The sequence below is a fragment of the Giraffa tippelskirchi genome, chromosome 14 (genome assembly GCF_054371585.1).
Source record: "Giraffa tippelskirchi isolate mGirTip1 chromosome 14, T2T-mGirTip1v1.2.pri, whole genome shotgun sequence".
Classification (NCBI taxonomy): domain Eukaryota; kingdom Metazoa; phylum Chordata; class Mammalia; order Artiodactyla; family Giraffidae; genus Giraffa; species Giraffa tippelskirchi.
In genome coordinates, this window is record NC_137288.1 from 49,247,286 (window position 1) to 49,272,482 (window position 25,197).

At 36.6% G+C, this 25,197-nt stretch overlaps 2 protein-coding genes across 7 annotated transcripts in view; both read left to right on the forward strand.

The window, feature by feature from the left end:
* Nucleotides 1-18,404, forward strand: part of SMCHD1 (structural maintenance of chromosomes flexible hinge domain containing 1) — a 108,123-nt gene extending 89,719 nt beyond the window's left edge. The window contains exons 45-51 of one of the 3 annotated variants that reach the window (XM_081561891.1): nt 243-414; nt 8,781-8,939; nt 9,212-9,314; nt 9,987-10,041; nt 11,629-12,253; nt 15,722-15,824; nt 18,123-18,404. In XM_081561891.1, coding sequence (XP_081418017.1) covers nt 243-414; nt 8,781-8,939; nt 9,212-9,314; nt 9,987-10,041; nt 11,629-11,691 — 552 coding nt within the window. In that variant the 3' untranslated portion in view covers nt 11,692-12,253; nt 15,722-15,824; nt 18,123-18,404. Of the gene's footprint in view, nt 1-242; nt 415-8,780; nt 8,940-9,211; nt 9,315-9,986; nt 10,042-11,628; nt 12,254-15,721; nt 16,777-18,122 lie in introns of those variants that run through there. The other 2 variants (XM_081561893.1, XM_081561892.1) reach the window with 2 other exon arrangements.
* Nucleotides 18,123-25,197, forward strand: part of EMILIN2 (elastin microfibril interfacer 2) — a 75,132-nt gene continuing 68,057 nt past the window's right edge. For 2 of the 4 annotated variants that reach the window (XM_081561901.1, XM_081561900.1), the window contains exons 1-2: nt 18,123-19,995; nt 20,770-20,910. Coding sequence is in view for 2 of the 4 variants with exons in the window: in XM_081561899.1 (XP_081418025.1) it covers nt 24,239-24,300 (62 nt within the window). In the remaining 2 variants the exon portion in view is untranslated. Of the gene's footprint in view, nt 19,996-20,769; nt 20,911-23,158; nt 24,301-25,197 lie in introns of those variants that run through there. The other 2 variants (XM_081561899.1, XM_081561898.1) reach the window with 1 other exon arrangement.

Genomic DNA, 25,197 nt, shown 5'->3' on the forward strand with positions numbered 1-25,197 from the left:
TTTTTCTGTTTGTGTTTTCTCTGTTATAGTTTAGGTAACAGTTGTGAGGTAGTCTAATTCATCTCTCTGCCTCTCGTTTTCCCCCCAGTCATCTTACACATCACTAGCTAATTAATTTTGCAAAAATAGTACCATGATCATTGTCATTTCTTATCTCAGAACCCTTAAATGATTTCTCCTTTCATAGAGCAGTTGAGTTAAATTTTATAGACTCACTAATTATATCCATTTACTTACAATAGGTTGTTAAAATTACACACTGTCCTACACTGCTGACCAGAGATGGAGATCGCATTCGAAGTAATGGGAAGTTTGGGGGCCTTCAGAATAAAGCTCCTCCAATGGATAAACTCCGGGGAATGGTGTTTGGAGCTCCAGTACCAAAACAGTGCCTGATCTTAGGGGAGCAAATAGGTAGGTTAAATAAGTACTTAATAATTTCTCATTTGATTTTAACCCTTTATTTGGACCTTATTTATTGAGACTCTAACATCAAAACTTAACCAGTAACAGATACAAATAAGATGTTTTTATCCAGTACTTCCAGCTTTCTAACACCAAATAGTTTTGAAATACATAAATAGAAAGTAGGTTTTCCCTCCTGTTCTCATTCTTATCTTGAAATAAAGGAAAGATTTCCTTGTTGAGTAAACCAGTATCAAACCATAATACTTCTTTTTATACCAAAGTTGTTGACTATCTAGATTCATCTTTCTGGTGTACGTGACATGCAGCCTCCCTCCTGCAGGCTGTGTCCCCTTGTTTCTAGTCAGCTGATACAACTGTCTGTACGTCTGTGCTCTGAAGTGCTTCTGCTTTACAGGAGGGTCCCACATAGGCCATCACCTAAGAGCTGTTTGCTCTTTATATAGTTCTGATATGCTTGGATATCTACTTTCCCAGCAAAAAGTAGTTTGTTGCTAACTTAAGACAGTACATTGTAGTTAAACTGTAACAAAGTTTATCATCTTAATTATTTTTAAATGGGCAGCTCACTAGTGGTAAGTACATTCACACTCTTGTGCAACCAATCTTCAGAAACCTTTTCATTTTGTAAAACTGAAGCCCTAGACCCATTAAGCAGCAACTCCCTGCCTCCCCTCTCATCACCTGCCTGCCGCACAGGCTTCTGTCTCTGTGAATTTGACTCCTCCAGGCACCTCTGTGTGTGTCAGATCAGAGTGTCCCTTTGCGACTGCTAACGTCACTCGGTGTCGTGTCCTCCAGACGCATCAGTGTTGTAGTGTAACTCTGTGTGTGTCACAGTGTGTGTCAGAATTTCTTTTTAAGACTGAATAATATTCTGTTGTATGAATATACACATTTTGTAGGTTCTTTAAGTATAGTATACATAGAGGAAAGTGCAGATTTCAAAGCATACATGTTTTTCACAAAATGAACATAGCTTCTATATTAAGAAACGGAACGTTATCAGCCCCACAGAAGGCTTCCAGGCCTCTTACAGTCATAGCCCCATCCCTCTCAAAAGGATTACAACTTTTTTGACTTAAAAGAGCATAGATTAGTTTTTCCCATTTTTGTACTTTATCTACATAGAATTATACAAGTCATGGATTTTTGTGTGTCTGGCTTTATTCAGCTCTGTGTTATGTGTGTGTGTATGTAATTGTAGTTCATTTTAATTGCAGGATAGTATCCCATTGTGTAAATACACCACAGTTTATTTCAATAATTATTATACTGCTGAGGAATTGGGGTAGTATCTAGCTTGGGGTTATTACTTCAGCCCCTAACTGTGTTTAAAATGGTAACTGAGAAAGATGGTAGGAAGAAGGCTGTTTTGTATTCTTTATGAGAGAGTCAGGAGCAGCTGCAAGAGGAGACACGGGAGGGGCTCAGACAGACAGAGTTAGTGTCGTCACAGGTCCTAGGACAGGAGGCGCCGCCTGCCACTCAGGGCCACGTGGAAGACACTGGGGTGGTCAGGACGCAGAAGACAGGAGCACGGAGAGGGCTTCTGCCACAGCCTTTATGGGGGATTGACAAAGATGGAATGTAATCACAAGTAGCAGTAGTAGTGTCAAGGCAAGGACACTAAAAGCACAAAGATGAATTCATTTTGATAACAGATATTCTCGATACTGGAAGTCCAAAAGTTAACGAACTTGATGCAATAAATTACAAAATCAAAATTCTTAAAACTGCTCATTGCACAAAGACAGAAACCTTATTATGAGAAACCATTAATCCATGACAGGTCGTTAGTCAAAAAACAAGACATTTTCTGTCTAATAAGTTCTAATACCAGTACCTTAGGTATTTATAGAATACGTCACAAAAAATGGTCATAAATTCAGTTAATCAAATTGCTACTCAGCTACAATGAGACTACAAATTATAAAAAGCAAAATTTACTTATGGTACATTTTTAATAATGTAACAGAACTAAAAACAACTTATTCCTTTCCTCCCAAAGTAAGCTCAAGTAGTAGATATTTAGAAACAACTATTTCGTCAAAAAAAGTTTTAACTGTTAGAACAAGAACATTACACATGATATGTAGGAGGCATGAAAACAGCCAAGATCAAACGTAAATCCACAGGCTTAATGCTTTTATTATTAAATGAGAAAAACAAATTTAACCATTCAACTCAAATGACAGGAGGAAAGAAATACATCTCAAGAAACAAGTACAGCCAAATGAATTGGGAAAAAAAGAAAACCTTTGTATCGAATAATATATAATTCCTGAGGGTGGTCTTTGGGCAAAATAAATACAAAAAGTAATGGCTCCGAGAATACATTCAGACAGAGATTTCTTAGGCTTCTATAATATTATAAATACATTTAGTATATCCAAATAAAATGGACTATATTCTGGGAAATTGCAAATCAAATGAACAAAATTGATTTAAATAAGGCAGAAAACTTATATAGGCCATTGCCTGAGGATGTGTTCAGAAAGCTAACTCCACCCTATTGGTTTTTCATGAGTGAATTTCAAATATAATTTGTTTCAGAATATAGATAAATATGGAGATCACTCAGGCCATCTTATGAAACTGATAGCAAACCTGTTTCCAAAAATGGCACAGGCAAAGAAAACTTCTGCGACCACTCTTCAGCTGTGTTCAGGAAGTTCTTAGCACAGTATGATAGAAATCAGAAAGCTTAACCTTGAAAGGAACACTTTATTGTTCCCTTTAGCTACAGTGGTTTTGCCCCAGATATGTGCATGGCTTGCTTCTTTTCTTTCCTGTTCTGTACTTTAATGTCACACCTTCGTGGATTTCTCTGACCAGCTGATCTAAAATAGAAGCACCCACCTTGGAGAAATGAGCTTCTTGACATACAAGTACTGGCAGATGTGAGAAAAGAAAACATTTTATAGTTATTTTTTTTTAAGTTTACATAATTCTAAAGCACCTTGAAGAAAATAGAAGGGCAAATGACAAACTGGGGGAAAATTGCATATATGGTAGACAAAGGTGTTGTAGTAAGTCTTATTAAAAGCAGCCTTTAAAAAGCAAGAAAAAGGACAAAGACTAATAGAAAAATGGATGACATGAATAAGCAATTTTCAAGGGAATAATAATAGTTACTGTTGGAGGGCTTATTATGTCCCACATATGTTATTAGGCTTATCACTTGAATTTCATTTACCGCTCTCCTCATTTTACAAATGAGGAATTTGAGTCTTTAAAAGGTGAGATAATGTTCCCAAGTTCAGGATGGTGTATGCATTCATTTGTACAGTGACACAAGAGAGTAGAAAGAAAAAATTTTTTCCTGAATACATAATTGAGATAATTTACTTCTCCATTACCCATTTCTGTATATTTCCAGATCTGCCTCAGTGTGTGTCACTTTTATAATCAGAAAATGTTACCAATTGGTGTTTTTTTTTTTTCTAACTAATTGTTTTTAATACTCATTTTCTTTGAACCAATAATTGATCTTACAGGAAAGAAGCCTAAGTAAACAGTTCTAAATACAAACAGGACTTTTTTTTTCTTTCTCAGATAGATTGTATAGCCTTGATTTTCAAGGAAAACATAAGAAATGTTAAATGCTTTAATTGAATTTATAGTCTGAGAGGTGTCTATTAAAATTTCATTTGGAAAGTACATAAAAAATATAAGTACAAAAATCACACATGTTAAAAATCAAACCTACAGGTGTGTGGAATGAAAACAAAAACATGAGGTGGTAGACCTATCAGTTTTTTCCCAATCTCTCTCTTTTCTGTATTAGACCGAGTTTTCTGTAGAGATCATATAAGTAGAAATAACTTTTTTAAATATTAAAAAAAATAACTCTGAACATTGTAGAAGCCAGGATATGACGGTAAGAAAGGAGAGTTGTTAGTAGCAACTGAAGAAAGAAAAGGCATTTTAAAATTTCCAATAAGTAATCAATGTGTAGTTTATAATTGTGACATCATCAGTCTCATTAACACTTTCATATACTCCAAATACATAGTATGCACCTGGCCAGCCTAGACATTGTTTATGCTTTATTATGTCATGCTTAATTTATTAATTCTAATATTTAACCTCTCCATCTATTTATTGGTTTTTTTGTTGTTCTAAGTAAAACTATTCTTAATTTTTTTTTATATTCCTAATGTTTTTAAGAGGTAGCAACTAAGATTATTGAAGGTTTGTGGTTTTCAGGACAAAGATATTTTGTTCTGTTTTGTTTTATATTTACTGGAAATCGAGCAGATTGAATGCCTATGGGCCTGTCTACCAGCCACCCCTGTTTCATTTACACCCACCCCTCTCTCTGCTTGCCTCCTTCCTGTTTGCCCCTGCTGAATGCTTTTGGAACAGATCAGAGCAGAAGTTCTAGTAAATTTTTTCACCAATTTTTTTACCCAGTTACAAGTATTTATCAGTTTTTTGCCAATGCAGAACACAAAGTTTGAAGAGACCTAAATACTACTCAATAAAATCTACTTACCTGTCTAACTACTTACATCCTCCAGTGGTGAGAAGATTGCTTCTGCCTTCTTAGCAACCCCAAATACTTGTCTAGTAACAGCTCTTCAGATATAGGTATTTTCAACTATTTTATTTTTAGTAGTGTTGTATCTTTCCCTGGATACATTGAAATAATCTATATATCTTTCTTAATATATAGCATACAGAAATGAACACATTGTAATTTGAGCTTTTGTCCTCTCATATGAACTAATTTTTTATTTTAAAGTATTTTTTCACTATTTTCATAGTAAAGCATCATTAGTTTTTTCCTATATAAGTAAAATTTTCAAACAACATATAATGTATGAGCTCTAAAATCATTTATAAACAATTAAATATGAATTTTTGGTTTTTCTCTTTGGCAAAATTTTATTAAATAAATTAGAAAAGACTTTTTATAAACACCATGGTAAATAGGAATTACATTCATATCAAAAAATTGGGAATTGCTAAGGCATATTAGCTCAAAATCCTCCAAGCTAAGCTTCAATAGTACCTGAACCAAGAACTTCTAGATGTTCAAGCTGGATTTAGAAAAGGCAGAGGAACCAGAGATCAAATTGCCAACATCCGCTAGATCATAGAAAAAGCAAGGGAATTCCAGAAAAACATCTACTTCTGTTTCATTGACTCCACTAAAGTCTTTGTCTGTGTGGATCACAATAGACAGTGGAAAATCCTTAAAGAGATAGGAATACCAGACCACCTTACCTTCCTCCTGTGAAACCTGTATGCAGATCAAGACACAGCAGTTAGAGCCGGACTTGGAACAACAGACTGTTTAAAATTGGGAAAGAAGTACATCAAGGCTATATATTGTCACCCTGCTTATTTAACTTATATGCAGAGTACATCATGCGAAATGCCAGGCTGGATGAAGCACAAGCTGGAATCACGATTCCCGGGAGAAATATCAGTAACCTCAGATATGCAGGTGACACCACCCTAATGGCAGAAAGTGAAGAGAAACTGAAGAACCTCTTGAAGAAAGTGAAAGAGGAGAGTGAAAAAGCTGCCTTAGTAACTCAACATTTCAAAAAACGAAGATCATGGCATCCAATCCCATCACTTCATGGCAAATAGATGGGGAAACAGTGGAAATAGTGAGAGACTTTATTTTCTTGGGCTTCAAAATCACGGCAGATGGTGACTGCAGCCATGAAATTAAAAGATGCTTGCTCCTTGGAAGAAAAGCTATGAAAAACCTAGGCAGCATATTAAAAAGCAGATTCATCACTTTGCCAACAAAGGTCTGTCTAGTCAAAGCTATGGTTTTTCCAGTAGTCATGTATGGATGTGAGAGTTGGACCATAAAGAAGTCTGGGTGCCGAAGAATTGATGCTTTTGAAATGTGGTGTTGGAGAAGACTCTTGAGAGTCTCTTGGACTGCAAGGAGATCCAACCAGTTAATCTTAAAGGAAATCAACCCTGAATATTAATTGGAAGGACTGATGCTGAAGCTGAAGCTCCAGTACTTTGGCCACCTGATGTGAAGAGCCGACTGATGGGAAAGACCCTGATGCTGGGAAAGATTGAAGAAGAGGAGGAGAAGGGGACGACAGAGGATGAGATGGTTGGATGGCATCACCTACTCGATGGACATGAGTTTGAGCAAGGTCCGGGAGATGGTAAAGGACAGGGAAGCCTGATGTGCTGCAGTCCGTGGGTCGCAAAGAGTCAGACACAGCTGAGCAACTTAACAAAAACAACAAAGGCATATTGAGTTAAGTTGCTTCTGTCCATCTTAGGCATAAAATATTTGCTATTAGTGTTCCATTTAATAGAAAGTATTTAATACTCCATCTTTCAGCTTTATAAATAACAATTTGATTAATATAAAGCTTTTGAATATACTGTTTCTTGAGTATTTAAAAGATAAAAGAACCTCATGACTTACAAAGTTAAGTAGGATTCAACCCTTAATGACTTAAAATTTTTGTATATTGTCTTCTGAATTAGGCAACATCCCTGACATATGGGTCTGGACATCATTTTGTACCTCATTCACATAGAAAATAAGGACTATTTTATGCATATAGAAAAATAAAATTAGAATTACTGTCAAACCAGAAAACCAGACTCGTTTTTTAGTAGCTACCTTTGAGTTCCCAATAAGTCATGAGGAATTAAGACACATAAGGACTTTGTCATTACTGCATTACACATATGGAATTCTTATTTAAATATATATGAGTTCGATGCATGATACAGTGTGCTTGGGGCTGGTGCACCGGGATGACCCAGAGGGATGGGATGGGGAGAGAGGTGAGAGGGGGGTTCTGAAAGGGGAAATCATGTACACCCATGGTGGATTCATGTCAATATATGGCAAAACAAATACAATATTGTGAAGTTAAAAAATAGATAAATAAACTAATTAAAAAAGAAATATATATGAATATGCTCATAAGTTCATAGGTGTGTGTGTGCTTACTCATTCCCAGAAAGCTGGATAGTTTTTTTAAATACTGTTATTGACCCTTAACATATAGAAAATCTCATATATCATGTTCTCTTGACTAAATTAATTTCTTCCACAGGTTCATATGTAAACCCACTGTATATATTTATTAAACATATGGATGTTTGTATGCCCATTCCCATGAATACTGAACATTTTTGTGTGACTAGAGTCTCAAAGGGTCAAATAGTAAACATTTTAGTCTTGTGAGCCAGGAGACAAAATTGAGGGTGTTATGAACATATTTATATAACCATTTAGAATGGACTCATTTAAAACTGTATAAACCATTCTTAACCCATGGACTAAAGTATAGTCAGTGTATTTAACCTATAGTGTCTAGTAATTCATACAAACAGGCAATAAAATAGTCTCAAACTTGACTAATGTAATGTATTTTTAAACAAAGTAAAGAAAGTTAAGTTTTTTGAAAGCTACGTGTCAAGAGTATTTGAAAGCTGTGTTTAAGGAAATGGTCATGTCTGTTGGAAGCAATGATTTTCTAATAATGCCATGTTTAATGCATTCTTCCCCCCACCCCAAATTTGTGTGGAATTAGATTGAATACTGAATATCAAACAGGATGTAAACACTGACTGAGAAAGTGATTTTTTTTTTTAATTGTGGCAAAAGTCACATTTAGTTGAGTTCAGTCTCTCAGTCGTGTCTGACTCTTTGCAACCCCATGAACTGCAGCACACCAGGCTTCCCTGTGTATTACCAACTCCCGGAGCTTGATCAAACTCTTGTCTATCAAGTTGGTGATGCCATCCAACCATCTTATCCTCTGTCACATAAAATATACTATTTCAGCCATATTTAAACTATACAGCTCAGTGGTACTGAGTGCACTCATTGTTGTGCAACTCTCACCATCATCCATGTCCCGAATTTTTTACTTTCCTAAACTGGAACTCTGTCCCCATTGAACACTAAGTCCCCATTCCCCCTCCAAACGTCTCTTCCATCCACTAGCCCTTGGCATCTACCAGTGTACTTTCTGACTGAATTTGACTATTCTAGTTACCTCATATAAGTGGAGTCAAACAGTATTTGTCTGCACCTAGTATATGTTGGAATGCATTTTAAGGTTAATATATATCCTACAAACAGTTTGTACCTTCTTTTCCCTGTACTGTACAATAAATTTATTAAAGTCAAGCAGCTGAAGAAAATTAAGGTTTAATAAGCACCAGTCTTGTGCCAGGGTCTAAACTGTTTTTTTCTTTCATTTGTTTACCGTGAACGTTAAAAGTAGTTCCATGTGTTACTGTAACACAACACTCAGTGTTGCTGGCTCTTCTTTCCTAAAATACTGCTTTGATACAGTATCGGTAGTTATAATCAAATGTCTCTGGTTTCCTTGTAGATCTGCTTCAGCAGTACCGCACTGCTGTGTGCAGGTTGGGCAGTGTGAACGAGGACCTTAACGGGCAGCTGAAGTACCTTCACACTCCCGATATGAAGAGGAAAAAACAAGAGCTTGATGAGCACGAAAAGAATCTCAAACTGATAGAGCAAAAACTAGGTACTGTACTTGCTGCGAGGTCCTTCTCTGCATGAAGATGGTGGGCATGATTAGAGAGAATTGAGCTCCAAGAAGAAAGAGTGTGAATGACCCAGAACTTAAATCACAGACACTCTTGACCTCTGGGTGAACTCAGCAGGCGTAATAAGAAGCATTCCCAGTATTATTTATTAATTCTTCTTCTATAAATTAAGAAGTATTTGCTTTCATTGCTTATAATAATTCTGGTGTTTTAAAAGTTAATTTTCTCTGTTTTCTTTCTGTCTTTGCAGGAATGACTCCCACACGTAAGTGTAATGATTCACTGCCTCATCCAGTGACAGACTGTCCAGTTCCTCTGAAGAGAATAAGAAGAGAAGCTTCAAGACAAAACAGGTGAGGCTACTGTGCCCTCAGAGCTCTTGGCTCATCATACTTTAAAAATAGCATGAGGGTGTTTACTTGCCTGCCTTGAACCAGAATTAATTTTGTTTTCTTTTTAACCAAATTGAGTGATGGCTAATGAAAATAAGATGAAATTATTTTATATTTCCTCCTAGGATACTCTAAAAAATCATTTTCTAAAATGATTTTTTGCAGATTATTTGAGAACTTTCAAATACATTGCATTCTGCTTTATAGGATCAGCAACTTGACAAGTATAGACTATGCAGAATCACTTGTACATTACTCATTTAAAAGTTGCTTATAGTATATGATTTGGAAAATCATATACCATTTGCACAACTCACCAAGAAGCCAACAAAGCCATCTGCAGGTAACTCAATGAAGAGACTTGTCCATTTCAGATTAGATGCTAGTAAGGCCATCCCAAAGAAAGGCCCATAGTACTGAGGTTTCTTGTACCTTATCACGAATGTTCATTTGGACTCTGCCTGAGTAAGTTTCTCCTGTTGACCTTTGAGGAATTCCACTGAGACCATGATATTTAGAATTGGTATTCCATGCCCTATCCATCTACGTATTCTATATTTATTGTAACTGTTTGATTATTTTGTGCTCTGTGTTCCTGGGTGAATAAATGTGACATGGTTCTTGCCCCCATAGGAGGTCTGTTATCTTGTACAGAAGAGGAACAGTTCGAAAAAGTAAACCTTTTTCTGTATGTAAAAATATAGAATGATGTTAAGTTTTTACAAAAGAACAGAGGACGAAGTGATACAGAACACTGGGAGAATGTGATTGGCTGTTAGGGAAGATGCATTTTAGCAGAGAAGTGAAGGATGGGAAGCCAGCTCTGTAGGGATGGCTTATAGTCAGAGGGAGAAGAGGCCTGAAAGCTCAGAAAACAACACGCCTGGTATGCCTGAGGAAATGTGAAGATGCTTGTGAGCCTAAAGGATAGTGGGTAAGACAGAGGAGCCCCTAAGATGTGGTTGGAGAGCTAGACAGAAGCCACAGTATGCCTTTCCCCAAAATAGTATCTTGAAAAAATGACACCAAGTCCTTACGGTGAACATTGATATATTCATATAGAAAAGACATGTTCATTCTTTCCTTACATGAACATTCAGGGTAACCAAAAAGTTCTTTATATGAGAATAAAGTATATAAGAAGTGTGATAAAATGAAAACATCACTTTTTTGCCATTCCTAATAAAATAATAGGTTTTAGGCAGTAATAATCTATGGATACACAAATGATTAGATAAAAAATTGAGGGGGGAGCTTAATAATAATGGAAAGATCAGATTGACACTCCTGAACTCATTGATTAAAAAGCAGGATATTTGCTATTATGTGATTCAGTAAGAAATAAGCTGAATCTAATGAAGCTTCCATTCAGTCTTTCTTAGCTGGAGTTCTGTGCCGGAATTAAGCACTGCAGAAAACCATGACATTCCTGGGACAGTTCACACAGCTAGCATTCTCAATGAATAAAAGGAGGTTAATTTATTGCATAGAATAGATACTTTAAGGTGTTAGAGCGTAAATGTCTCATGAATTGGAGAAGGGCCCTCAGGAATTAACTGCAAAAGTATACAGAAAAGAAGGGAAATTTAGGAACAAGTTAAATGATGCCACCAGGCAGCAATTAGTCAAATCTAGAATGTCAAGAATGGGACACTTTAAATGATGATTTTGTTAATAAATCAATGACATTAAAAGAAACATAGGGAGGGACTTCCCTGGTGGCACAGTGGCTAAGAATCTGCCTGCCAATGCAGGGGACATGGGTTCGATCCCTGGTCCAGGAAGATTTTACGTGCCACAGAGCAACTAAGCCCATGTTGCACAACTACTGAAGCCCATGTGTCCTAGAACCCTTGCTCCACAACAAGAGAAGCGACTATGATGAGAAGCCGCATGCTGTAACAAAGATGCCTAGGGAGAAGGATGAACCATTGGTTATAGAGTAAAAGGAACTGAAAGGTGTAACCGTCAAGTGTACATTGTACAGCTTCTTTGGACCTGGGTTTGAATCTTCAAGATGACAATTTTGAAAAAATTTGGGTAAATTTTTAATCACCTGGATATTAGATATATTGAGGAATTGTGATTTTTGTGTATAGCAGCATCATAGAGTTTACAGTAAAATAAATATACAGTTAGAAATATGTACAGAGGTATTTAACAGTTAAATAATATGATGTCTGGGATATATTCTAAAACACTAGAAGACAAAAAAGTGACAGCAAATCAAAACAAGAAAGGGCAAAAGGTTATTATTTCTTCTGCTTTTCTGTAGGCTTGCCATAAATGGCAAAGAAGTATTTTATGGAAGACGGGGAACATTTTTCCAGTTTTTTAAGAGACCCAAGTGAGGAAGTTCCTGCCAAGCAGTTCTAGACTTAAAGTCCATGTTCATAGGCTCTCTTGCATGGACTTACTACAGTTAAGACTTACAATCACTGCAGAACCACAACCGATGCCATTGATCTGGATCTTGTTAATTAAGATTTTGTAGCAATTCCGAGGTGGTATGGGCTAAAGTTTCTTTTTTTAGTTTGTTAGTAATGGTATTTAGTAATAGTAATGGTATTTTCATTAAAGTCATGCATGTATATAAATCAAATGGTATATATATGTATTATACTGTATAATGTGAACTACACATATAATTTAACATTTTCTAGGCACCATTTTAAAAGAAACAGATTAAATTTTAATAGTATATTTTATTGAACACAGTTATACAAAGTATTATCATTGCAACATGCTGCCAGTAGTATAGAAATTACTAATGAGATATTTTAAATTCTCTTTCATACAAAGTCTTCAAAATTCAGAGGACAGCAAATCTGTTAGGACTAGCACATTGCAAGTGTTCTGGAGCCACATGTGGCTCATGGCTACCAGACTGGACAGCACAGGTATCGAAAGAGCTCATGGTGATGAGATCTTGTTTTCCACTGTACCCTTACCCCATCCCGGTTCCCAGAGGCAGCCTTGGTTTTAACTGCTTTAGTTATTCTGTTGTTGCCTCCATTTTTGGTACACATTTATGTATGTCAGTCTTGTTTTATCAGTTTTCAGACAGTGCAGCCCACCCAGCACCTTGGTGTGGAGGTCTGTCTTGTGTTGCCCGGCTAATGACTTTTGGGCTAAATTGTTCTGAATTATTTTAGAAATTTACCTTTCTTGTGGTTATTTGGTTACGTTCTCTCTAGCAACCATCAACGAAGACCTCTGTGCTCTTTTCAAAGTTATTAAGTGATAAGCAACATATATTATTGTGGCTCTGATGATGGTATAGGCAGAGTTGTGTGCTAGGATTACATTTCCCTCTGTAAGATTCTAATGTCAGGACCCTACTTAGGCCACCAGTGTTCCAAACATCAAAGTCAAGTAAATCTTCTAAACCATCATTTCTTAAAATCATGTTGAATTTTGATCCAGTTCTTATTTAGATTGTTTCTTCAATGTTGTTAACATCTCTGGAGTTTCTAATATTCTTTCTTTTTTCTTTCACTGTGTAACTTGATCATGTATTCTTCCACCCGCTTTAGTGACTGTTACTAGTAACCCTGTAGGTCTTCTGGGTCCTCCTTGACTGCTCTCTTGGGTTGAATCTTGTTGTTCAACCTCTTGTTGAACAACAAGAGGTTGTTTCTTGGCTTCCTTGTCATTCTCTTATAACTTCTCAGGAAAAGTATATAGATAGAAACTGCATGTCTGAAACTGTCTTCCTCTGCCTTCACATTTGATTGAGGTTTTCTGGGGATTACAGGATAGAAACAAGGCTGGAATATCAAGGAGGAGGTTCTGGGAATAATCAAGAGACAGTGGGACACAGTCTGCCTGGTGGAACCTTGGACTCAGAGAAGTCCAGCCCAAAACAGGAGGGAGCAAAATGGAAAAGAAGAGAGAACGGAGCCTAGACCATGCCAAGTTTTCAACCCCAGGCTCTGAGAGCTCTGTTCTCTTGTTTCTAGGTATTAATGCTCTCACCAGGAAGTTAGATAACAGTGCTAATTAGTTAATTAAAAGTTGGTATCATGGCTTCCTGTGTAGTTGGTGGCACCCTAGAGGCTTGTCTGTTGCCAACATCTACAAACTAGCAACCTGCTAGTTGGCTCTCCAGCCACACCCTTAAAGCAAAGCCTTCTTGTCCACTCCCCTGCTCCCTCATCCCTTAAAATTCCTACTCAGAGAGCAGCCTTAATGGGAAAACAGTTCTATTTTTATTAACAGTAGACTAAATCCAGACCAGCAGCACAGTCCTCTTTCTTAAATGTAATTGTACAGCCAAGAGTCATCATGCATATGAGGGGAGTCAACAACATGTGAGGGGAAATCCAAGATAAATAACAAAACCAACCCTGGAAGATGATTCAGCTGAACTCTTTTGAAAACTGTGTAATTTCTGATTAGATTGTGGAAGGAGTTACATTCGTGAAACCAAGAGGATGTTAGGAGAAAGATACAGCCAGGACAGGATTACAGATCCCATTGCTGAAATTAAAGCCTTCAAAGGACAGCAGCAGAAGCCAGGCAAGGAGGGGGGAAATTTTAAAGGACTAAAGTAAAGGAAACTTCCCAGAAAAATAAGGGGAAATACGTGAAGAGAAGGGGGGAGATGTAGAGAACCAATTCAGACTATCAGGAATCCTAGAAAGAAGAAAATGGGAGAAGAAACAACATGTGGAAGAGAATTCCCAGGGATGAAAGGGCCTGTTGAAGGCCCAGTACAATGACTGACAGAAGATACACCAAGAAAATTCATAGCAAATTTGTGGAATAACAAGAAAAGGGGGAAGAGTGTAAATGTTTTCAGAGAGAGACCCATATTGTCAGTATACCTTTTTGCATACACTAAAAACATACATGAGAAAGCTGTTGTCATCAAGCTTTGTGGTGGCAGGTGAGAAGATTTAGGTTGCAAATTTGCTGTATTCTAGCCTGTGGCTTCCTGTTTACATCCTGCTTATCTTTGGGAAATCTAATATCACTTTAAATTTCAATTTAAAATTTAAATCACTGTTTAATTAGTAATTTCCTCATCCCCAGTCTCTGCCTGTTACCCATAAATCACACTATATCAAAAATGTTACTGCATTTGAAATGAAAGTATCTTTAATATTGAAATAGTGATTTCATCCATACAATGGAAAACAAATTCAGCAGTAGGAAATAGCAACATAATGTATGTGTTTATATGTTATTATTAGTGTGTGTGTATTACCTATTTATATATTGATGGCTTTTATAGGGATTATATACCATGTTTCATCAACTGTAAGATGTCAGTAATCATTAGAAACATCATTATTCCATGAGGCACTGAAAGAAAATACTGCAGATTAACTCATGACATTATAAGGTAGATTTCAGAGATGTTAAATGTGGGAAAATGTGGATTTTAGAATCAACAGAATATACTTGGCAGTATATATTATGCAGTAGACTCATTTTCTTCAGTAGAGACTTCGGTTTTCTAATCTATTTTCTACTCATAAAGATTACAAATTAGCTCTTTACCAAAATTGTGTGTCTTTTATTTGGAGATGGCAGTTCAGGGAACTGTTGTTTAAAAAGAAAGTATAGGGCTTCCTTGGTGGTTCAGTGGTATAGAATCCGCCTGCCAGTGCAGGAGACACAGGTTCAATCCCTGGTCTGGAAAGATTCCACTAAGGCTGTGTGCCACAATTATTGAGCCTGTGCCCCAACTGAGCCCATGAGCCCCAACTACTGAAGCCTGTGCGCCTTAGAACCTGTGCTCAGCAACAAGAGAAGCCACTTCAATGAGAAGCCCTTGTACCACAACTAGAAAGTAGCCCCCACTTGCCACAACTAGAGAAAAAGCTACTCAAAGCAACGAAGACCCCAGCATAGCCCCCCCCAAGGAGAAAAAGAAAATATGTCTGAGTAAGAAAATATCTGCATAAATATATCCTACAATGTTCATCCTCTGTATGTAAATAGTTATGGGTATTTTTGAATGTTTTTGCTTTATCTTTGTGACCTTTCTCTAATAAGCATTATAATTCTTGTTAAAATTTTTAAATGGTAATTTCATTTTAGGAAAGGGGAAAATAAGCAATAATCTGCAAAATTTGGATCTAGGATACACCAATCCAAAGAACTATGCTACACAGAATTTACGTCTTCCTCTATATATGTTAACTTCTGCTTTTCTGTCAAGCTTTTGTTTGTTGTATACATGTGAAAGAAATGCTTACATACAAGGATTTAATTAAGTCTGTTTATACCAAGAATTACTATAATTACTAGAACACAGTTCCACTGCATATTTAACCACACAGGTCTGATGAGGGAGTTACAGGGGAGGAGAACTTTGGTATATAAAACCTAACTGTGTTTTTTTCCACTTTGATCAGGATTATAACCAAAACTGATGTGTGAGAGATGACAGAAGAGGAGGCCATTGGTCTCTCTAAGAATGCCCTGCCTTCTGCAGCTCTGTTTGAGAAGACCAAGAGGGTGACTTATGATGAATATTTCTGGGGATGATACAAGAATCTAGGCTTGCATTTCCATGTTTAGCCAGACAGGGCTGGAAGCAACCATTCAGTTTTGTCAATCTCACTCGACAGTGTGGGCTTACTGGAATTATTCCAGTTGTCAGGGCCTTTGGTTGTCATTATCTTGCAAATGTGTCAGAGGAAAAGATGCAATTACAGCAGTGACTGCACAGCTGGCACATAGCATTTATTAATCCTGAAGACAAGTGTATATACTGTTTTTCAGTATGTTTATCACGAATATGCTAGAACTATTTCTTGAGAGCAGACCTTTTTATTACTTTTGTGTGAATTTATTTAACAGAACTGTTTGTCGTGTCTAAGGAAAGTTCTAGAGGTTAGGTATTTAATTGTAAATATGAGAGGAAACTCTTAATTCAGAATAAAAATAGAAAAGCACAGGTATCTTGGAATTCACATCTTAAGATACATGGAAAAATACTAAATTGGTGGGTTAACTTTTGACAGCCAGTAGCATTTTAAATTTCTAAATTCTAAAAATTTATCTTGTGTATATATGTATATATATATATAATATGCAGCAGCATCAGTTTTATAAACATTGTTTGACTTTATTAATACTAGATTATATAGTCTCAGCCTTAATTCTACATTTATGTTATTTTGTAATTTTTTATTACGATTTTTAAAGAGTTAAAAAAGTACACTCCCTCATTAAGGGAATAAAGGTCTGCTAGAAATTTGCTGCAAAAACATTTGAATTGTGTATTAATTCATGCTGATGTGTGTCAATATATGTCTTTGTGTCAGTCCAGGACTATTGGTTTGTGAAGTTATTTTGTAAGGAAATACTTTTGGTACAGTTTTGTGGCCCAGCAAATGTGTGTGTTTTTTAATCCTTTCTGAATATACAGTGAGGTTAATAAAGAAGATTGTTTCTTCCTGTTGAATAGGTGTGTTTTCCTTTTTCAAAATTTAAAGTTCCATGAAAATTACCTTAGTGTAAATTATTATGATGTTTAACCTCGCTTTATAATTGGAAGGCATTTAACTGTTTTGTTGAAAAAAGAAGCAAAATGGCAGTAATAATAGTTGAAAGATAGAGTGGATTCCTTTTAAGTAAAACTAACTGCTTATTAGTTATTAAATATTAGTACCAAAAAGATAGTTTCATCTTCTAAGTGTTTTTAACTTTTTGAGGTTATGACTTGGTTACTTACAGTTATTATAGATAGGATTAATATTTTTAGTCTGTAACTTTCAGATACTTTTAGTAAAAAATGTTTTAATTTGTATCATTTTTCTACGTCTAATGTCTGCTAAACATTTTCATGTAATCATTTCCTAGTTATGTAATTATATTTATAAATTTACTTTTATAGATGTTAATTTAAGATAATATTACTTTTCATGTCTTTTGAACACTTCAAAAAGAGCTTGCTACATTTTAGTAGGCATATGTTTAGATTTAGAGATAAGTAGCAGCATTAAAATTTGTGGGAGGACTCTAGGCCTAAAAATTAATTATCTTAAATATGAGGTGAAGTTTCTCCACATCTGACCAGTGCAGGCAGTTATTTCACTTATGAATTCATCAATAACTTGAGTATCTGAAAATACTTTACTAGTTAGAATTAATTCCCTTTTGGAGAGAAATCAAATTCGTATTAAAGAATCACTATTCCAAGGGACAAGCAATAGAGAGACATTAGTTATATTGTTTTATGTTAGGAAGCCTAATTTCAAAGTAAAGTATAGTCTAATAATATAAATTCCTAGTGTTCTGATTCTTTATAGACTACACTCCAATAACAAATAGCATGAGGTAGAAAATATTTAAATCTTTGTATAGTGCCATATTTAAATCTTACTAGTAGAATTTGTTTATATCTTTTTCACTTGTGTCTCTTCTCAGTTATTCGTTTAAAATTCTTGGTGGAAATGGAACACTGTCTCATTTGTCTGATTTCATCTTAGTGGGAATAAAGAATTATGTCACTTGACCTATTTATTTGATATCCACTGATGAATATTTGAAGTTTTTTATTAGGAATAATTAAACAATAGGAGTTCCCTTTTATACTATACAAGACCATTTGTTATGTTGGGCTAGAAATGACAGGATAATACTTAAAAGAGGAATCTTATACTTTGCATTTCTTATGATTTCACTAGTTCTATGATATATTGATAAATGAATGCCAAATTTAGTGAAAAAATATACTTCCCATGTTTTCGTAGAGTAGAAATATACCTTGATTTGTTAATGATATTGCACATTTCTCTTCTTCAATAGTTTTGCAGAGTGAATTTCTTCTACGAAGAATTGCTGGGAGTTCCCTTATGGCCTAGTAGTTAGGATTCCGGGCTTTCACTGGAATCGATACATGGTCGGGAATCCATCCATGGTCAGAAACTGAGATTCTGCAAGCTGCACAATGCAGCCAAGAAGAAAAGGAAGAACTGCTGACAGTTCAACTATGGTCCTTGGATCAAATATTAACGAAAAGTCAAAAGAATCATTTTTTTTAATGTGTTTAATAATAATATATTGAGCTCTGGCTACATTTGTGTTAAATGTTCATGTGTTGATTGCCTGGTGTTTTTGTAATAGAATATAGATGTGAAGGACAAAGCAGCCTGGCATGCTACAATCCATGGAGTCACAAAGAATTGGACATGGCTTAACAACTGAACAGCAACAATTGGTTAGAATGAAATACCAATTTCATAAGACATTTATAAGTAGGATTATTGGGATGTTTCAAAATGTAAAATTAAAAACTACATGGCCTTAGTTTGAAATACAGAATGGTTTTTATCAGAACATTCATAAATTCATTAATTTAGCAAATACATATATCTGCTATATGCAAACCAGTGTGTCCAGCCTACGGAAGGAGATAATAGCTACCACATGCTGAGTAAAACATTTACATATATTTTCATACATGTTTGATCCCCAAGCTAAAGAAACATTGTATAAACTCTGTCTATGCTAATCTAGGCTTTGAAACTCGCCAGCTTCGAGACTAGGACAAATTATTTAACCTGTCTATATCTCAGCTTTTCTCATCTTTGAAATGAGGATAGAAAAGTCTGGCTTAAAACTCAACATTCAAAAAACTAAGATCATGGCATCTGGTCTCATCACTTCATGACAAATAGGTAGAAAATGGAAGCAGTGACAGATTTTCTCTTCTTGGGGTCCAAATCAGTGTGGATGGTGACTGCACCCATGAAATTAAAAGAAGCATGCTTCTTGGAAGGCCATGACAAACCTAGACAGTTTATTAAAAAGCAAAGACATAATTTGTCAACAAAGGTTGGTCTAGGCAAAGCTATGGTCTTTCCAGTACTCATGTATGGATGTCAAGAGTTGGACCATAAAGAATGCTGAGCACTGAAGAATTGATGCTTTTGAACTGTGGTGCTGGAGAAGATTTGGACAGCAAAGGAGATCAAGCCAGTCAATCCTAAAAGAAATCAGTCCTGAATATTCATTGGAAGGACTGATGCTGAATCTGAAGCTCGAATATTTTGGCCAGCTGATGCAAACGGCTGACTCATTGGAAAAGACCCTGATGCCAGGAAAGTTTAAAGGCAAAAGGAGAAGAGGGCGGCAGAGGATGAGATGGTTGGATGGCATCACAGATTCAGTGGACATGAACTTGGGTGAACTCCAAGAAGTGGGAGGGACAGAGACATCTGGCATGCTGCAGTCCATGGGGTTACAAAGAGTCTGACACGACTTAGCGACTGAACAACAACATACCTATTTGGTAGAGTTTCATAATCAAATGAAACAATTGAATGGTGAATGTAGTTTGGCATTTGGTAGATTTCCAATGGATGTAATTTTCTTCCCTTTGTTAGGCGATTACACAGACGCTCGCTACATCTGACTAGAGGTATGCGTGAATTTTAGGGAGATGATGGAGCATGTGACACGGAAACTGGACCTTGATGGGTTTATAGGATTTACGTGTGCTGCAATTTGGGAAAGGAAAAGTAGAATGCTATGAGTGAAGACAATGAGACATAAAAGGCAGCATTTCTTTGGAAGGAGCTCAAACTGACTCAAGTCCAGTGGAAAGTAAAATCAGATCTAAGTTGGAAGCAGATCTCTTAAGACCTTGGGCTTTTAAGGAAATACTGAATCAGTACAAGTAAGTTTTTCAACAGTCCTAATTAAACCTATGCTTTAAGAATTAAATGTGGGGGAATCCCCTGGCAATCCATTGGTTAGGACTCCGTGCTTCCACTGTAAGGATGGGGTGAGGGGGTACATGGGCTCAACCCCTAATCCGAGAACAAAGATGCTGCATGGTGCCACCAAAAAAGAAAAATGAATTTTATGACAATATTAATTAAATGTGCAGGGTGCAACTTTTGCTAAGACAGCCTGAGGAGCTCTGCTGACCCTGCTCTGCTGACCCTGCTCCCCAGTAACTGGTGAGAAGTATTAAAAGTAACCATTTTAAATCGCTAGGGACTTGCCTGGTGGTCTAAGGGTTAAGAATCTACCTGCCAGGGACATGAGTTCAATCCCTGGTCCAGGAAGATTCCACATGCCATTGAGCAACTAAGTCTATGCCACAACTACTGAGACTATGCTCTAGTGCCTGTGAGCCCCAACTACTAACCCACAATGCCCTAGAGCCCATGCTCCACAACAAGACAAGCCACCACAATGAAAAGCCCAGGTACCGCCACTAGAAAATAGCCTCTGATCACTGCAACTAGAGAAAGCACTAGTGCAGCAAAGAAGACCCAACACAGCAATAAATATTTTTTAAAAACAAAACTTACAAGAATGGCTCTTAAGGACAGAATTAGTAAATGAGGAAACATCTATTCACGAAAATATAAGAAAATTCTGTAGGAAAGCTGAGAATTTGGTATTTTAAACCAAACCTGATTGCCCCTCTCCCATCTCCCAGCTCAGCGAGGCACAGACCCCAGTCCAGACTGCTGCAGCCAGGAATCTCATGCCCCTGTACCTCTACAAACCAGGAGGAGCAAGACTTCAGTGCTTTCTTACTGTGCCCACAACTGCCTTTTGCTGGAAACTTAAGTCCCAGGTCAGTGTGGTCAAGTGGCAAGGGCTGTCTCCTTCCTCCCTGTAGGATGGAGGCTCTGCCCTGGATGTGGTGTGCTGAGAATAATGTAGCTTTGATAGTCCTTCCTCTGGCCCATGAGGTGGTGGTTCTAGTCCAGGAGAAGTAAGCCAAGAGGACCTCAGGTAGTACCCCCCGGACCATGTTTAGCCCCTAGAGCACAGTGTTACTCAGAAATTTGCCATCATCCTCAGCTTCAGAATCCTGGCTCTGAGATTTTGTTTGGGAGGAAGGAGGGGAGATAAACATGTAAAACAAATAGTTCCTAATCGCATCACAAAGGAACTGGCTTTGTTTACAACATGGAGAAATTTAAGAGCATTCTCAAAAAACAATGGAGGTTGTATAGGGAAGAGGTCCATGGATCTAACGAAGATAAAGTATATAAGTTGGCTAGCTTTCAAGAATAAGACATCTGGAAGAAGCCCTCCTTGGCTCTTGAAATATCAAACACCAGGAACAAATCAAATATCAAAACGCCAGGAAATAGTGAAGGACAGGGAAGCCTGGCGTGCTGCAGTCCATGGGGTTGCAGAGTCGGACATGACTTAGTGACTACACAAGAACAACCTCAGAAACTTCATCCCCCTCAAAAGCTATAATCTGATTAAAAATTTTTGCTCTAGGACATTGATATAAATAATAGAGCAATGAACCAGCTATTCATGGATCTAACAGCTTTAACATCTGACTGTAGGGTCAAGGAAAGAGAAGAGAGTCCCAACAACAACTCTGTTATCCCAAAGTGACTTGGGCATACCTGGAGCTGTGCCTCCCTGAAGAGGAACGTCCAACTTAACACTGGAGGATGGATGGGGGATGGATGGGGAAGTAGATTTCACTAAAATAATCTGAAAAAAAAAAAAAGTAGGGCTTCCCTGGTGGCTCAGACAGTAAAGAATCTGCCTGTAATGCAGGAAACCCAGGTTCAATCCCTGGGTTGGGACGATCCCCTGGAGAAGGGAATGGCTACCTACTCCAATATTCTTGCCTGGAGAAGCCCGCAGAGGAGCATGACCAGTTACTAAATTAGGAAATAAGCCCCAGAGGGGGTTGAACCAGTACTCAAAGTTGCTACAATACATTATCTAAAATGTGCCCTTTCCAACAAAAATATTACGAGATGCAAAGAAATTGAAAAGTACGACTTCCACACTGGAAATAAGGCAGCAGAAACTGCCTGTGAGAACCACTAGTTGTTAGGTTTAACAGAAAAATATTTTGAAGTAGCCATTGTCAATATGTTCACAGAACTAAAGGAAAGCTTGATTAAGGAATTGAAGGTACAATGACAATGTCTTTGTCAAATTAAGGATATCAATAAAAAATTTTTTATATAGAAACTCTGGACTTGAACGATAACTGAAATAAGCAATTCACTAGGGAGCCTGGTGGGCTACCATCTATGGGGTCGCACAGAGTCAGACACGACTGAAGCAACTTAGCAGCAGCAGCAGAATGACTTAACATTTATCTGGCAGAAGAGAGAATTGGTGGACTTGGAGATAGAATAACAAGAGACTAGGCAGTTCGAACAGAGAAAAAAGAATGAAAAATGAGTGGAGGCTAAGAGAAAGTGGACCTAACAAAGTAGGTGGACATATTTTTCAGTTTCACAATTAATTATAAAAAGCAATAGTTATGCAGACAGTGCGAGTTCAGAAATAAACCTCTGCCTCTATGGTCAATTGATTTTCATAAAGGGTGTGAAGAATCAACCAAAGGGAAAACAGTTGTCTGTTTGACAAATAGTACTGAATCAACCGGACAGTTAGCAAAAATGAAACGATCCCACCTCACACCAGGTACAAAAATTACCTTAAAAAAATAAAAAACCTGAATAGAAAGCAAAAAATTTTAACTCCTAGAAGAAAACATAGAGGTAAATCTTCATGGCCTTGGGTTTGATGAAGAATTCTTAGATATGACACCAAAATCTAGAGCAACAAAAGGGGATGATTGGATTTCATCAAGATTAGACAATTTTGCTTCAAAGCATACTCTCAACATGAAATGGCAACCAGCAGAATGGTGGAAAATATTTACAAATCATATACCTGATAAGGGACATATCTAGAATAATTGAAGAACCCATGTAACTGAATAATAAAAATACAAACTCAATTTAAAAACAAAGGTTATGAAGAGAGATTTCTCCAAAAAAAATACACAGATGCTTAACAAGCACATGAAAGATGTTTTATCATTCATCAGGGAAACACAAAACCACTTTGAGACACTACTTCACGTCCACTAGGATGGCTAATCAAAAAGTCAGATAACAGCAATTTGGTCAAGAAGATGTAGAAATTAGAAGTCTCATGCGTTGCTGGTAAGAATGTAAAATGATCCAATCACCTTGGAGAACAATGTTGATGAGGCAGTTTCTCAAATGATTAATCATAGTATTACCATTCAACCCAGTAATTCCATTCCTGGGTATATACCCCAGAGCAATGAAATCATTTGTCCACACAGAAACTTGTACATGAATATTATAACAGCATGACTCATGTAACTAAAAGGTATCTATCAAGGAATGAATGAAATTTTTAATATCCACCAGGAAAAAATAAAATATGAAGAAAGCACTGATATATATATATGTTACAATATGGATGAACCACAAAAACATCAAGTGAAAAAGCAAGTCACAAAAGACCACATGCTGTTGTGATTCCACTCCTATGAAAATTTGGAAAAGGAAAATCTATATAAACAGGAAGATTAGTGGTTGCTTAGAGTTGGAGAGGTGGGAGGGTGTGGAGGAGTAGGATTCATCTGACTGACAAAAGGTACAGAATTATCCTTATGGATTGAATTGTGTGCCCCTAAAAGATCCTGAAGTTCAAACCCTAGTACCTCAGAATTTGGTCTTGTTTGAAAAACAAAGTAATCGAGTGAAAATGAGATCATTAAGGTGGGTTCTAACCCCCATGGGACTGATGTTCTTATGAAAAGGAAAACTCTGGACACAGACACTAACGAAGACAGAGTGAAGACACACAGGGAAAAGATGGCCTTGTGACTAGAATAATGCATCTACAAACCAAACAACTAGAAACCAGAAGAGGTACCGAAGGTGTTAGACACTGAATGTTTGTGTTCTCCCAAAATTCATATACTGAAAGCTAGTCACAAATGTGAGTGTGTTTGGAGGTGAGATCTTTGGTTATGAGGGTTGAGCCCAGGTGAATGGAATTAGTGCCCTTATTTATAAAAGAGACGTCAGAGATTTACCCTTCTCCTTCCACCACATGAGGACACAGCAGAAAGACAGCCATCAAGGAGAATGTTCTCATCAGATGCCAAATCTACCCACACCTTGATCTTGGACTTCCCAGCTTACAGACGGTGAGAAAGAAATTTCTTTAGTTATGAGCCTGTCAATGTATGGTATTCTCTTTCAGCAGCCTAAACAAACTAAAACAGAAGGATTCTTAAAGCATGGCACTGCCAGAACCTTGATTTCAAATTTTTAACCTCCAAAACTGAGGCATTTATGTTGTTTCAAGCCATCTAGTTTTTGGTACTTTATAATGACAACCCTAGGAAATTAATACCAGAGGTGACAGCTAAAGAATATAAGATTTCCACATGAGATGATAAAAGGATTCCCAAAATGACTGTGGTAATGGTTGCACATGTTTGTAAATGTACTGAAACCATAGCATTGTTAATGTTAAATGGGTCAGTTGTATAGAACATGAATTATATTTCTATTTTAAAAATAAATGAGAAATATTGGGTTTAGCCAAAAAGTTCATTTGGGTTTTTCTAACATCTTACAGAAAATCTTCAACAAACATTTTGGCCAACTCAGTAGAAGACCAAAAATTCATGAATTTGTGGAAATTTAAAAACACTTTTTAAAAATCAATGAATCAAGGAAAAAAATTACAAAGGAAATTAGAAAATACTTAGAGATTAATGAAAATGAAAACATGATACACCAAAACACATGGAACACAAAGAAAGCATAACTGAGAGAGATTTATGGCTGTAAACGCTGATATTAATACATACGAAAGACTGAAATCAACTCTTGCTTTACAACCTAAGGATCTAAAAAAGAACAAACTAAACCCAAAGCTAGTAGAAGGAATGAAATGATAAAGAATAGAGATAAGTAAAATAGAATATTAAAAAAGAAAATTAATGATTGATATCAAAAATTGGTTCTTTGAAAAGATCAACAAAATCGACAGTCTTTTTAGTTCAGTGGACTATGGGAAAAAGACACAAATTAAC